General features: G+C 41.4%; 1 protein-coding gene across 5 annotated transcripts in view; it reads left to right on the forward strand.

Annotated features, from left to right (window-relative positions):
* mdga1 (MAM domain containing glycosylphosphatidylinositol anchor 1) overlaps positions 1-10,867 on the forward strand; it is a 180,016-nt gene extending 169,149 nt beyond the window's left edge. For 2 of the 5 annotated variants that reach the window (XM_058089735.2, XM_058089734.2), the window contains exons 17-18: positions 3,616-3,733; positions 7,756-10,867. In XM_058089735.2, the coding sequence (XP_057945718.2) occupies positions 3,616-3,733; positions 7,756-7,841 (204 nt within the window). In that variant the 3' untranslated portion in view covers positions 7,842-10,867. The remainder of the gene's footprint in view (positions 1-3,615; positions 3,734-7,755) is intronic. The other 3 variants (XM_058089733.2, XM_058089736.2, XM_058089737.2) reach the window with 3 other exon arrangements.
* The last annotated feature ends 5,466 nt before the right edge of the window (positions 10,868-16,333 follow it).

Consider the following 16,333-nt stretch of genomic DNA (forward strand, 5'->3'; position numbering starts at 1 on the left):
TAAAACGCTTCACAATGAAGTGAATGATTCACTCACTCACTTATATATATATATATATATATATATATATATTTAAGCGGCTCTAATTGTACCCTATCCCATTCTTGTAACAATTTTGTAGCATTTCATACACAAATGCATGTGAATTACTATAGTAGAAAATAGAATAACATGTTAACATGAGTCACAAGAAGCTTTGTTTCTTTTAACTACCTCATTTTTTTCCCATTAACTACAGTTTTTGACATATTAACCAGATTTTTTTTTAAGAGGTTGGTATTTTTTAGGTTTGGCTGAAAATCAAAGCATACGCCCTGTGCATAACGTTATTGTACATTCAGCTCAGAGCCTAGCCTAGCCCAGCCCAGCTTGCTTGCTTACCAACATGGCGTACTTTCTGCTCCATTGTATAATACGCTCTATTGAATGCATTTTTGGCTGAATATTAAGTCTTTTACATTTGGTTCAGAGCTTCCTGGAATGTTTGGTGGTGGTCGGAGATGCGATGGCACATATTGGGGAGCGGGCGCAGTAAATTACCACCGTGCATGAAGTGTTTGTTTTCAATTTGTATTACTATTATCATTATCATTATAGCCAAACAAGCATTAGTTGCCTATGGAAGCAAACTCCTCCGTTTTAAACACGCACCAGTAGACAAAGGCTGCAATAACTAGTGGAGGGACACTGACGGGACTGAGGGACACTGAGGGACATTGCGTTTGACTGTTGTTAGTCAAGCCACTGTTACAGCATGAACCATCATTACACCTCAAACAAGATAACTTTGTCATATTTTCTAATAGTAAACTTTGCCAATATCAGCTATAGTCACACTATTATTGTTACTATGCTACAACAAAGTAGTTTCCTTGTTTGTTTGCACTCCCCCAGTATATTCCAGGCAGAATATGCTCAGCTTTTGATTAGCTGGGTGCGATGGGCTTTTGGAGCCTTGGCTTACCACAGTAATTAGACTGTCAGTCAAAACCAGATGGCTGCTGGCTGGAATGGGAAAGTCGCGGGAAAGTTTGTAAACAAGTCTCTTCTTTTTTTTTTGTTTTATTTTTATTTCATTGTTGTCGAATGATGCACAAAAGATGAATGCACCCTGGAAGTTGTGAGTCCGTTTTTTTTTTGTTTTTGTTGTTTTTTTGGAGGGGGGGGGTGATTCCCAGCTTTAAATTGATCAGGGTTGATACCAAATGATCCTCTAGTGCAGTGGTAGGGAACCTATGGCTCGGGAGCCAGGTATGGCTCTTTTAATGACTGTATCTGGCTCTCAAGCATTTCTTACCACAATAAAAATGTATTTTTGCTAACATTTTAAAGTAAACCATCACAGAAATGACTGTTAAAAATAATATTCAAAATCAACAACTTTCTTATGCATTTTAATTCGTCCATCTATATTCTGCAGCAATACGGCCAACCATATCTATCGTTCCTGATGATATTTTCCAGGTCAAACACCAAAACTTGATTATTACTGGGTAATGCTGTAGTCTACCTCGGTCATTGAGATGTCAAAAAAACATGTAAATGTAAACTTTCCTCCTTTAGTCAAATAGCTAAAGCTGCAGAACCAAGCCTTCTGGCAAAGATGGCCAAAATAATGAAATACGTCTACGGAGTATGGTGCAAAACTATGCAGCAGCAGAAGTTGCATTAATGGCAACAAGTATTTGATTTATTGTTGGACACTGCGCTGCTCACGAAAGTGTGCTGGCCACACCCCATTGGCGTGGGGTAGTGTGCCTGGTCTACGTAATTAGAGCCCATTATCTAAAACTGTTGGTCTTACATAAAAATGCACACATTTTATTGTATTCAATGTTTTAAAAAATGTATATGGCTCTCACAGATACATATTTTAAAATATCTGGCCTTCATGGCTCTCTTCGCCAAAAAGGTTCCCGACCCCTGCTCTAGTGTGAAGATTTAACATGTTGGCTTGTCAAACCAATGCATGCATCACAAGTAATCCCTCATTTATTGCGGTTAATTGCTTCCAAACCAGACCGTGATAATTTTGTCAGAGTAGGATTCCTTATTTATAAATGGAATATTTCATGGTTAGAGCGTGGAAAATCTGTTTGCAACCTTGTAAATACAGTTTTTAAGATTATTAGAGCCGTCAAGACATGAACTAACACCTCTATAGTAACCTTTACACTCATAACCTTAACCTTAACCCTAGCTTAAATATACATATGTTTTGATTTATAGGCCGTATTCAACCACAAAACATTTGATTTAGTTATTAAAATATTCCGGAAAATGATTGACTCATTCATTCATTTTCTACCGCATATCCTCACGTGGGTCACAGGGGGTGCTGGAGCCTATCCCAGCTGTCTTCAGGCGAGAGGCGGGGTAACCCCTGGACTGGTGGCCAGCCAATCACAGGGCACATATAGACAAACAACCATTCACACTCACATTCATACCTATGGACAATTTGGAGTTGCCAAATTGGAGTACCCGGAGAAAACCCACGCATGCACGGGGAGAAAATGGAAAGTCCACACAGAGGTGACAGAGGGTGGAATTGAACTCGGGTCTCCTAGGTCTGAGGCCTATGCGCTAACCACTCTAACCACCGTGCAGCCCTGTATTCACATTGTGATATTTCAGGATCAACCAATTTTAAAAGGGACTATGATGCTCATTTTCGGCCCTTTTTATTACACTATGGACTCCTATAGAGCAGCTACAAACAATAACATGCACAGAAAGCTTCTGAGATCTTCCTGAACCTACACCCATCCCAGCTGTATTTCCTAGGCTTTCCAAAACAGCCTGTTTTAATTTATTCCAGCCATGATTGGTCACACTACCAAGCACATCCGAGGACTTCCGGACTATTTTCACGGGAGTATGCTGGTGCGAGAAGTATGCTGGTACACCGTGGATTGGTCGTCGACCAATTGCAGGGATCATAAAGACAAACAACAATTCACACTCACAATTTAGCGTTGACAATGAAGCTAACGTGAATGTTTTTGGAATGCGGGAGGAAACCGGAGTACCCGGAGAAAACCCATGTATGAACATGGAGACGATGCTCCACACAGAGATGCCCAAGTAGAGATTCAATCCCAGATCTTTTCAGTCTCCTGACTGTGCTAACCATTCGACCACTATGCGGCCCACTTTGTCGTCATTTAACACAATACTACACCATTCTAACAATATTTATTAAAATGCATAGTTAATACCCTTTAATGTAATCTTTATTCCAGCTCATAGTTAACAAAACACATTATTGCCTTTTTACAGTCATATTTATTGAACATATGAACATTTTCATCAGTTTTCATGAGCATCTGACGCTGGTGATCGATTCCAATTTTCATCCTTGGAGTTGTCAGTGTGAAATTGTTTGCATGTCTTGCGTGTTCTTTGACTGAATTATGTGGTGTTTGTGATCACAATATTGATTATGATTACAATGTTGGATTGGACCACAAATTGCTTCAGTCTCTGCGTGTAAACACTTAAAAACCCTGGCAGCACTTCAAACTTCATAATTTGCATACATATCAAAACACTGGTTTCTCCACCGTGTTTTATAAAACACAATTAAAATATTCACTGTCTCTTTGTTTTTAGATTGTTTTTGAAGGAATCCGAGGGCCGAGCTTTGAGGGCGACATCGCTATCGACGACGTGTCCATCACCATAGGCAAATGCAAGCAGGAGAACACTGTAGCCAGCGCAGGTAAGACAGGTAAGATAGATAGACTTGGGAATGGTTTTGAGGGCAGACATGACTATAAGAATGTGGAAAAGAACGTCAGGAATTTTGTCTAAGATGAAAAACGTGTATTCGCCGTAGTCAAGAACTGTGTGTCCTAACTATAATTAGTACTCTAATGGACCTTATTTGATTAGTAATGATTTTAGGTGTTGAAAAAGATGCAAAACTTATTTGACTTGAATAAAACTTAGCGATGTTAATATTTGCGTATACTGTGTATACATTTTTATTTAATTCTAGAACTTTTCTCACCCACGCAGCATCTTCCTACCTGTTTTCCATCTCCATCTTTACTTTATTACTAGTACACCTCTGCAGGGAAAGAAATGGAGACAAACTGTTCATACTGATAAAAAAAAATAATAATAAATGAGTAGAAAAGAGGGCGGCACGGCGGTCCAGTGGAGTTTGCATGTTCTCCCCGTGCATGCGTGGGTTTTCTCCGGGTACTCCGGTTTCCTCCCACATTCCAAAAACATGCTAGGTTAATTGGCCACTCCAATTGTGCCCTGAACGGACTGGATGTTCTCTACCATTCAGACATCCGAGTCTTGAGGGCTTTAATAATAGTCAAAAAACATATGGAGAAGGTCATAAACAGGTATTCTATGGCTTAAATACGCACATATTTGCTTTATAAATAAGGAATCTTACTTTGCGGACGAGTGGTTAGCATGCAGGCCTCACAGCTCGGAGACCGGAGTTCAATTCCACCCTCAGCCATCTCTGTGTGGAGTTTGCATGTTCCCCGCGTACTCCGGTTTCCTCCCACATTCCAAAAACATGCTAGGTTAATTGGCGACTCCAAATTGTCCATAGGTATGAATGTGAGTGTGAATGGTTGTTTGTCTATATGTGCCCTGTGGTTGGCTGGCGACCAGTCCAGGGTGTACCCCGCCTCTTGCCCGAAGACAGCTGGGATAGGCTCCAGCACCCCCGCGACCCTCGTGAGGAAAAAGCGGAAGAAAATGAATGAATGAGTAGAAAAGATGCAGACAGGCACATAATATTGCTCTCAATAAGTATTCTCCACTCAAAGTACCCGTAGTTGTGTGCTGTGTTTTAAAGGTGAACAAGTGGAACAAAAATGATGGTGTGTTACAGAGGTTGAGTGCATGTTACTGTGGAGACGACATTCGCCTGAGGGGCGGGCCTGTGGGTAAAAGCGGAGAAAAGGTCAGGGAAACGACCATGAGTGTGTGTGTGTGTGTGTGTGTGTGTAGAAGTGTGTGATAGAAGAGACCCTCATCCACAAAGAGTAAAGTACAGTAAATAAGATTAAAGAGTAAACAAGATTAAGGAGCAGTTGAACCATTTAAAGAGCTGCAAACACACACACTGACATTGTGGCACACATTTATCACCTTGGTCACTGCTTCGAAAGAAAAGCTTTCACATTTGTTGCAATCGTAGGTCAAAGGCTAGATCTATTGAGATACAATACGAGCAGGATTGCCAACGTCTTGAAAAACACTTAATTGGCCGACCCTATTAAATAGTGTTTGTGCTCATTGGCGTTGAGTTTTAGCCAATCGCGGACATTTGTCATCACCCGTTTGTGCCCCGTGGCAGGCTGTTGTCTATAGAATCTATTGATATTCATTCATTCATTTTCTACCGCTTTTTCCTCACGAGGGTCGCGGGGGTGCTGGAGCCTATCCCAGCTGTCTTCGGGCGAGAGGCGGGGTACACCCTGGACTGGTCGCCAGCCAATCACAGAATCTATTGATATTTTACAGGCTATTTTTTTATTCTCTCAGTCATAGGGGAAAAATGTGGCCTTTTTCTGTTGAGTATAGGACACTTACGTTTGGGGAAATTACCGTTTTTTTAAAGGACAGCTGGCAACCCTACATTTGGATGTCATTCAACCACGAAACATTTGATTTAGTTATTAAAATATTTAGGAAAAAACATGATTGACTTATTCATCCATTAATTTTCTACCGCCTATCCTCACGAGGGTCGCGAGAGGTGCTGGAGCCTATCCCAGCTGTCTTTTGGGCGAGAGGCAGGGTACACCCTGGACTGGTCGCCAACCAATCACAGGGCACATATAGACAAACAACCATTCACACTCACATTCATACCTATGGACAATTTGGAGTTGCCAAATTGGAGTACCCGGAGAAAACCCACACATGCACGGGGAGAACATGCAAACTCCACACAGAGATGGCCGAGTGTGGAATTGAACTCAGGTTTCCTGGCTGTGAGGCCTGCGTGCTAACCACTCGAACACCGTGCAGCCCTGTTATCATTGCTAAATTATTTTCCTTGTAACAGTCGGAAAGTTTATCAGCGACACAACTCTTTTCATTATCCCTTCATCATTTATCAATTGTCCTTGGAACAATAAAGAACCCGCTACCTTGCTAGAGAAAGTTTTTTTTAGATCAATTCCTTTCATGCAACACCGTTGCACGCGTGCTTGCATTCGCTTGTGTGAGACCGGGCACATATGTGCATGCACAGACATTGGCGGATGCTTTGAATAATGGATGAAGGCGTAAACAGGAAGACGAAAGACGTGTGCAAGGGTGTCCTGCAGGTTGTGTGCAGGCAGGAACACTCGGCGCAGGCAGATGGGTAATTATCAGGCAGGCGGGCGGCTGAACGCTCGCTGCAAGACGCTTCTGTCTGTGAGATAACATAAGGATTATCAAAAGGATTGAGCTCAATTTATGTTTGCCAGGTATGAGGAATTTTAAATGATATGAACTGGTAGATCACAATAAAAAATATATATTTATTATGGTTGATTTGCTCCAAACTCGACTGTGATAAGTGAATTTCCACAAAGTACTAGAATTCCTTATTGGGCTGCACAGTGTCCTAGTGATTAGTATGTTGGCCACACAGTCAAGAGATCTGGACTATTTGGGATTTTTATCTCCGTATGGTCAGTTGTGTGTGGAGTTTGCAGCATCGGTATGATGTGAGTAGATATCTATATGTGCCCTGTGATTGGTTGGCGACCAGCTCAGGGTGTACCCTGCCTCTCGCCCAATTTTGGGTAGGCTCCAGCATACCCCCATGACCCTAGTGAGGACAAGTGGCACAGAAAATGAATGAATGACAAGGATTCCTTATTTATAAATGAAGTATTTGTGTAGTTAAAGTATAGAAAACCTGTGTACATATGCTTTGTTTAACATTATTAGAGCCCTGTAGACATTAAATAACACCCCTATGCCCACCTTTGCACTAGTACTACCCAATACAGTTGACAATCATTCATTCATTTTCTACCGCTTATCCTCACCAGGGTCGCGGGGGTGCTCGAGCCTATCCTAGCTGTCTTTGGGCGAGAGGCAGGGTACACCCTGGACTGGTGGCCAGCCAATCACAGGGCACATATAGACAAACAACCATTCACACTCACATTCATACCTATGGACAATTTGGCATGTTTTTGGAATGTGGGAGGAAACCGGAATACCCGGAGAACATGCAAACTCCACACAGAGATGGCGGTGGAATTGAACCCTGGTCCTCCTAGCTGTGAGGTCTGCCCGCTAACCACTCGTCCGCTGTGCCGCCCCCGCTGTGAAACATAATCCACTGTCGTGGGACAGGTTGGTTTTACGCTCCTGATGATGCGTCCAGTAGTAATACTGGAATTGGCCGTATTTAACCACCAAACAGAATTATGTGGGTGGAATTGAACGCGAGTCTCGTTTGCGTGCTAACCACTCGGTTGCCGTGCAACTTACTGTGATCATGATTACCTAAAAAATTGCATCATGACCTATGATTCCTATTGTTGTTTGCAAACATACTAGCTGTGTCAGATCTGCATTTCTCCTGAGTGACAGGAAGAAAAGCTCTGAACCCAGATGTCTTCCTCAAAGTTTCATTTCTTCTTATAGTCGGGTCAATACAGTCTCTTTTGAACAGTTTCTTCTAGTTTTGTCTGAAATATGTCCAAGTCACTAATAGAATCGATCACAGCTAATTCAGTGGTTCTCTTCTTTTCTTCCCTGTCGTAGTTCTGATCGGCGGATCGCAGGCGCTCCCATTAGCCAGCTGGCTGACCTTCAGCCTGTCCTGCATCCTCGCACTGCTGTGCAGATGATGAGCGGCCGCTGCAGCGCCACCTTCTGTCTGTGCTGACAGACACTGCCCTGACTCGCGCTCTTTTACGTCTTCTCTCGACCCAACTCCCTGACTTCCCTTCCTTTCTCTCTCTGTCCACTTTGTCCTTTGTGCATCCGTTCTTACATGCCAGCATTAAACATCCTTTTTTTTTTTGCTTTATTTCAACACATACTCTAACAAACGTAATCATATATTTAAGGCTAATATTTCCTCTATTAGTCGGTTAGATTCCCTCATAGCCATGTCAGTGTCCCTCATCTCCTTCGTGTATTACCACCCAAATCCCACAACCCCGTCACTCCCCCAACGTTACCACTCCAGACACACAAACGTGTCGGACACTCTACCAAAGATGATCTGAGGGAATAAAACGAGAGAAACAGGGATTCCAGGGATGGATCCTGGTAAAAGAGAGAAATAACCCGGGCGAATGCGTCCGTTTCACCGAGACAGATGAAAGAAACTGAAGAATGAATGAAACGCAAACGGAGGAAGAAGAAGGATGCTTCTGGTAGCCTCTTTGCTGGCCACAAGATCCGTATGGATTATACGTGTACATTTATCACTATATATTAAATATAAGCAAAGTTTAAATATAAGCCGTACAGCAGAGGACTCTATGAACTGAAATTAAAGAAGCACAACATTTATACAACCTCTGTTGTTCCTTTGGGTTTTATGTGGTGTTGCAGTTTGTCCGAGCAGCAATTCTGTGTTTTTTTTATATTTTTTCTTTATAGACAATGGCTGACACGTCTATCAGAGAAAGCGCAACACAGGTCGGACTGAAGACAAGGAAATGTGTTTTTTCCAGAGAACACGTCATTGAAGAGACTAATGTGTACAGTATGTAGCTGCTGTGTGGTGCCGATTACGGAAGTACGGAATCTGCCGACATTGTTTTCACGCTGAATGTCTGTCTTGTCAACGGTCACATTGAGGAAGATTTTGCCTATCATCCACTATCCTTATGTGAGACACGAACACGTACAGTTTAGTCTAGTTTAATGGTGTATTGACACCTTGCCACGCCACACCGGCGAGTTGATCAATGCGAAATCAATGCACCCAGGGACGACGTTCCGGTAATACTTAAAAGGACCAAAATGCGGCAAAATACTGTCAGTATTACATGTTATCATGAATACCTGTTAATACACGGTCACAGTATATACAGACCTGATCAAAATCCAAGAATACCTTTTGCACATTTGGATCTTAATGAGGTTTTAAGTAGAGCTACAAAAACAACAGAAATTGACTGTTTATAAGCTGATCAATCGCTTAAAAATGACAAAAAACTCTCCAAAACCAGAACAAAAACTAAGTCAGTATGGCTCAGTAGTGAGTAGCTTCACCGTTCTTGTTAATAACTTCAAAGATCGGTTCTGGCCAGGCTTGATACGAGTATTTCCAGGAGGCTATCAGGAACATTGCTGCAAGTGGTCAAGATGGCGTCATGAAGGGTATCAAGTGTCTGGAACTGATGGCCGTTTTTGTTCAACTTCCCTTGCCATCCATCACCAAATTTTGTCTATGGGATTTAAATAAGATGATCCAAAAGAGTGATGTTATTCTCCGTGGTCAAGCTAGTATTGTGAACTGCAACTGTGACTGCCCTCGGTCATGAGGGATGCTCGATGCAACATCCGCATGGAACCAGTCACCGTTTGACAACCCTGCACCACCTGAAGCTCCAGTGTTACGCTGTATGAAGAAGCACCCCAGATCCTGATGGACCCCTGGGATCTCCTTGTCATGCTGGAAGTTGGAAGCCACCTTTCGATGTCCCATGTTTGATGTTCCCTGGTAAAGTCGAAACGGCCAATTTTTGTGTGGCATTGAAGGACACAAGGTCTTTGAATTAGTTGTTTGTTTTTGAAACACACATTTTTTTGGTTCTACCAACTTTTGACTTTTTTGTTCCAATAACGCTCAGGATCTTTCAAAAAAATGTAGAACAACTGCGTCCAACCTCAGCAGCACAGCAATGGCATGCTACAAAAGGCCTTGCTTATACAGCTCAACAATTCCACCACGGTCAAAAAGAGAAAGCTTCTTAGCTTTAGCCATCTGGAGGGCATGACCGTGTGAATGCCTGACAGAAATTAACATTTTAGCAGAATTTGGCTTTTAAAATTTTGGTCTTGCTTTTGCATAATGTAGCTCTACTTAAAACCTCATTAAGGTCCAAATGTACAAAATGTATATTGTAGCACTTTTTCTTTCAACTGGTCTTGAGATTTTCAGCAGGTCTATGTATATATAAAACCATGAAAGCTTGTTGGAGGTGTTTTAATACCGGTCTTTGTAGGCGGTGTCCCATTACATGCAGTAACGAGTTGTCTCTTTTTATATGTTTTGGTATCTTTAGAATGCCCAGAAAATAGAAACACATGTATTCTAAGGATTGTGGATGATGGGCACACATTTTTAAATAGTGCAGTTTTCCTTTAAATATCACAGCTGCCCAATGAAAAGCAAGTATCTCCAAAATTGGGGGTTATTCTTTGCGTTTCAGAAAGAACAATGATATGATTGTTAAAAATCAAGCAATACTCATATCTGGAGCTGCATAACTCATAGCTTATGATGATTTCATCATCGAGTCCCATGAATGAGTTTTGATGTAATATGATGTGTTTAATCCTGCAGGTCTATACTGTGAGTGCGCCTGCAGCCGTTTGAATCATTCATGGTCGTATACTGTATTTGCTTTGGTATCTCCATCACTCCTTGCTTTGATTCGCTTGTGCCGCATCGCATTTTTGATGACCTTTATGTTTTTTTAACTTATGTTTTGCCTCCAAACTACAAGCTATGTTCGTTGTGTCGATGCCACTTTTTTTTTTTTGTTCCCGCGTCTGTTGGTCATTTTGGAAGCGCTACAGATGGATGAATTAAACCAAGCAAAGCAAGCAGACCTGAAGTTACTAGCATGTGTCCTGTTTTTGTGTGTTTTTTTCTCTCCTGCACTTACTGGGAATTTAGATGGGTCGCCATCGTTTTCTTACACCTAATAAATGAGCTTATGTTTGTTCTTTTTTAATACATCTGACCATAACCTGTTGCACCAAATTAGGTCCAATTGTGTTCCAATTATTTCCAATAATCCACAATACTAATGTCATTTTTTTAATTACACAATCACAATTATGTACATAAATGACCTTTGTGGGTTGGTTTCGGATGGGATGTGGTCTAAATGCTTTGAGAGACATGCTAGCATACATTCATTCATTTTCTACCGCTTATTCTCACAAAGGTTGCAGGGGGTGCTGGAGCCTATCCCAGCTGTCATATAGTCAAACAACCATTCACACTCACATTCATACCTATGGACAATTTGGAGTCGCCAATTAACCTAGCATGTTTTTGGAATGTGGGAGGAAACCGGAGTACCCGGAGAAAACCCACGCATGCACGGGAAGAACATGCAAACTCCACACAGAGATGGCCGAGGGTGCAATTGAACCCCGGTTTCCTAGCTGTGAGGTCTGTGCACTAACCACACGACCGCCGTGCAACCTCGCTAGCATACGTACATGTGGTACAGATATACTCAAAGTTATCTCATGCATTTTATCATCCCATTATATCATCATCAGTTTTAGAAACAAATCATTTTATAATCAACCAAACCAAGTGCAGTGGAACCTTGGTTAGTGTCAATTTGTTCCAGAAGGTCTGACTCTAACCAAAACAGATGCTACCTGAATCAAGCAGAAAACAATTCTGATGAATGAAAGTTTAAGGTTCTGTTTACCAAAGACACGATGCGGCAGTGAGGTCAACATTGACACCCCCCTTTTGTGTTTTGCCATGATTCTCTATGATTTCTTGAATCCAATAGTATTTCTCTTTTATTTTATTATTTTTATTTTATTTCGTGGCTGCAATGCGACCCAAAATGGAGCAAAAAAAAGTTCCAAGTGCCAGCATTTGATAAAGAAGGTGAGAAACACTATTGAATTCATGAAATAACTCATGGCAAAACAAGAAGGTGGTGTCTGCGTTGATATTGCCGCCACATCGTCTCTCCGGAAACTGTCGCTTCTTCATCTTTATTTACAGTATTCCTGTCATTTACATGCATTTAGAATTGGTTTATGCATGTATAACTATAAAAATGTGTTCTGTATTAACAATTTTGATAGTCAGCCTCTGATGACATACAGTAGATGGATGATGAAGCTGACTTCTGTTTCCTGTTTCTATATATAGGACGCCAAAAAGGATGTTTTGATTAAAAAAAAAAAAGATTTAGAATGCACTTGGACTCTTACAGTACGTTAACAACACGATAAAAACTGTATGTCAAGTGACAAACCCAGGCTAAATTTTGGCATGGATTTTCGACATTAACCGATAAACACACAGATTTATGGACATTTATTTACAATTTTTACATTCTACTACTTTCACTACAACTAATGTTGTATTCTTTGTCTTTTGTCCTCCTAAAGTGATGGATCGAGCGTGTGTTGGATTGAACATACGTGGGGATTAATGAAAATGCTAAGGACCTAATAAATGACACACACTTGCTTGCTAATGAGTTTTAATTCCAAAGCTGCTTGCTGGCGCATGGCTAATTTGTGCATGAAGTCTAATGAATGCCACATCACATCTTTCAGGGTGTCACATCAAGGTCTTCTGTAGCGTCTAAACAACTACTGTCATCATTTATACTTCCACTGCGTGTGATTGGGTTCCCACTTGCAAGGACATTAACTCCTTAAATATTTTGTTATTGTGGCTCAGCAGCTCCTTTGATGGGATGATGATTTAGAATTCCTACTGTATATGGTCAGTAATTATATATATACGTATCTTTCTTTCTGGCTTTCTTCTTGGTTATTGGGACCACAGAGAAGTAAGCACTGGACTCTTATCATCCAAAGAGCCCAGAATGAAAGTCTTTATAGCAGCCGCTGTGCTCCACTGGAAAGTGAAAGTTAAGCTTATGTAGAAGTCACAGTGAAACTGCACTTTCTTGAGATTTTGCCAATAATCCACAATGTGAGACAAGAACACAGATGTCCTTCTTTTTTCAAGGCGTTCTAGAAGGCCGCCTCGTGCTGGCAGATTTTCACCAACAATTAAAACTAATCTGCCTATAATTTTGTCTAAAAATACCTTCAGAGTAACCATGTAGTAACTGCACATTCATGTAACATGTATAACTTACAGTGTTTTGGTCATTTGAAGCACAATTGTAAGAAAGTGCAGTTTTCCTTTAAGCTTGTGCACCAGAGTGAGAACGTTTCCGCGTAGCTCTGATTGTATTCGTAAGTGCAGTGACAGGTCAGGGCAGGGAGGGGAGACTTTATAATGAAAAATACAAAAACAACTAATAACATAAAATAAATATTTATCCATTGAACTGGATAATAAATGTATTTTTCGTATAAGTCCAATTATTTAAAATATGTTCTTATTGCAGGAATTGAAACCTAAGATAAGGCCACCATCAGTGTGTCTTTTGTAGGTGTAGTGTTCAAGCCCCTCGTACTGTCTGAGTGCAGGAACATTTATTATACACCCTGACCTTCTTCAGCCTCTTTAAAGGGGACCTAGTATGCTTTTCCCACTTTTCTGACCTATAAATGTAGTTAGAATGTTGTATTATCGTGTTAAACCATGCCAAGGTTTCAGATAATGAGGTTTTTTGTGCATTTGGAAGTGAGCCCTGAAAGAAGTATGGGATGGCTCAAAACGCTTGGTTTCAAAAGGCGTGGTAAAACTGCCCTTTTTGTGATGTCACAGAGGCGCTGACTTCCTTATATGGTTCGTAGTTAGGACGCATTTTGGGCGTGTGACCAATTACATGCCCGGAGGCGGGCCTTGGGTGGAATAAATGAAAACTCAAATCAAATTAAATCAAAGGAAATACAGCTGGAATAGGTGCAGATTCTGGAAGATCTAAAACGTTTTCTGTGCGTTTCTGTTATTGTGTGTAGCTGCTCTATAGGAGTCCACAACTCAATACAAAGGGTCGAAAAATAAGAATGTAAGTGTGACGTCTTTTGTTTTTTTCTGCTAGCACTAGCTAACAGCGTATTTGTATACTCTGCTGAATGAATGACTGAAATTGCCTGCCAAGATGGAGGATCATATACTCAAACTCACCAGAAGTTGATCTGACTTTATGTACTTTATGTATCAGACTGCATTTAAGTATAAAGTGAAACCAAAGTGAATTATTCTCCTGGCATTTTTTTGAGGTTATTGTCTGAGCAAAGAAAGTGTCTTCTGCCTGCTAGCACTCCGGTTCTCGAACAGAGCCCATCTTCCCATCAAGTGAGTGGGCTGCACGAGCCTCGTATGATGCCCACACATGTACGTCTACGGCGAGTGAAGTACCGTACCGAGCATGCACGCAGCATTGATGATCTAAAAGCAAGCTCATGGGTGTCTTGAATCACTTCCTCCAAAAGTACGACCCCCCTTTCTGACTCTACATGTTGGCCAGGGTTTTCCTGTGTGTTAGTCCAGACACTGCAAGCATGAAGGGAGAACAATTGAACATCCTTACGACTGTCCTCTTTACATTATTCATCAATCACTACTCTCCTGTGTCGTCTTTAAAATGTTTCCACAGTAAAAAAAAAAAAAAAAGAAAGAAAGAAAAGGCGGATCTGAAGGTAAAAGGTGGAATTGTTCTGATAAATGTTTCAGCCTCTCATGAGAGCTATAAAAGACTGAAAATGACCTGAATACTCTGTAAAGGTCACATCTCTCATATCGTTTCTCTTTCACCACACACGTCTGTGGCTTCTCGACCATGAAAACCATCCTGGTTGGACTGAAAGACGCCGTAAAGGCGCTGTCCCTTGTCGTCTTTTTCACTGAGATAATATAAAAACACCAGCACCGACAGAACAGCTTGTACAAAAACAATTTCAATATTTTTCACAATTAGGAGCAAAACTGAATAAGATTTGTCATTCGACCCGAAAAGGGGGAGTGGCATTTGTGGCTGTCACTCACTCGAGGCTCGTGCACACGTACACATACAACATTCAACCCTGTTAGCCAAATTGCTGTTATTACCCGAGTTTGATTCCACCCTCTGCAATCTCTGTGTGGAGTTGTTTGTTTGCTGTGTGATGATTATAACGGTATGACCTCCACCAAGGTAATAATTATAATTCCATATTACTGATAGTTAATGAGAGGCTGCATGGTGACCGAGTGGTTAGCACGCAGGCCTCACAGGTAGGAGATCCGAGTTCAATTCCACCCTTGGTCATGTCTGTGTGGAGTTCGCATGTTCTCCCCCCGTGTTTTCCAAAAACATGCTAGGTTAATTAGCGACTAGGTATAAATGTGAGTGTGAATGGTTGTTTGTTTATATGTGCCCTGTGATTGGCTGGCGACCAGTCCAGGGTGTACCCCGCCTCTTGCCCAAAAACAGCTGGGATAGGCTCCAGCACCCCCTTGTGAGGATAAGCGGCATACAAAATGGATGGATGGATAGCTGACAGCAAATATAACTAATACATGTGTAGAGGTGAAACAAGTCCCAAACGGGAAATTCTCTCTGCCCTGAGGAATTGTCGTGTTAGCTCATGTCACCGCTTGCGTCACCCACGCAGAGGAAGAAGCGGATATATGGCTGAGGGAAAGGAAAAGTGGAAGAGGCGAGGGAAAATGAAAATGATGACAAAAGAGGAGAATATAGACAATATCAAAAGTGCTGTTGAGTATCATACTTGCAGGGGTGCTGGAGCCTATCCCAGCTGTCTTCCGGCGAGAGGACTGGACTGGTCGCCAGCCAATCACAGGGCACATACAGACAAACAACCATTCACACTCACATTCATACCTATGGACAATTTGGAGTGGCCAATTAACCTAGCATGTTTTTGGAATGTGGGAGGAAACCGGAATACCCGGAGAAAACCCACACATGCACGGGGAGAACATGCAAACTCCACACAGAGATGACCGAGTGTAGAATTGAACTCGGGTCTCCAAGCTGTGAGGCCGTTCATCAGTAAGGGTTTATTTCTAACAGACAATGAGTGTAAGAGGAATGTGTTCCACTATGGTAGGTGTCTATCTCTACATCGTCTAAACTATATTTGTCTTATTTCGAGGCAGCCAAATGGTTCATAAGTGCACAGCCAACGTCATAATTTGACGTGCTTGTCATTTATTCTTAGTAATATCAATTAACTAATCATCGCTCTCCTTTTTCAGTAAATCACAGTCTTGGATGGTTGAATTCATCTATTATGTAGTACATCAGAGCCAAGAAAGTACAGTTTGTTCCTATGCACAATGTGAATTTCATAAATAAAACTGTGCGCCCGCAGATCCTAAAACTGGCAACAAAAAAAGAAAAGTAATAATAATAATCAGCAACATTTTTAGTTCTGATGTTCCTTGGCATCCACTTGAAATTAAAGTGACTCCCATTGCTGCAATAATCACAGTTATTGATCGGCCTGTCCAGCATTT

Source organism: Doryrhamphus excisus, linkage group LG13, assembly GCF_037039965.1.
Source record: "Doryrhamphus excisus strain RoL-2023G ecotype Guam linkage group LG13, RoL_Dexc_Guam_v1.1, whole genome shotgun sequence".
Lineage (NCBI taxonomy): Eukaryota > Metazoa > Chordata > Actinopteri > Syngnathiformes > Syngnathidae > Doryrhamphus > Doryrhamphus excisus.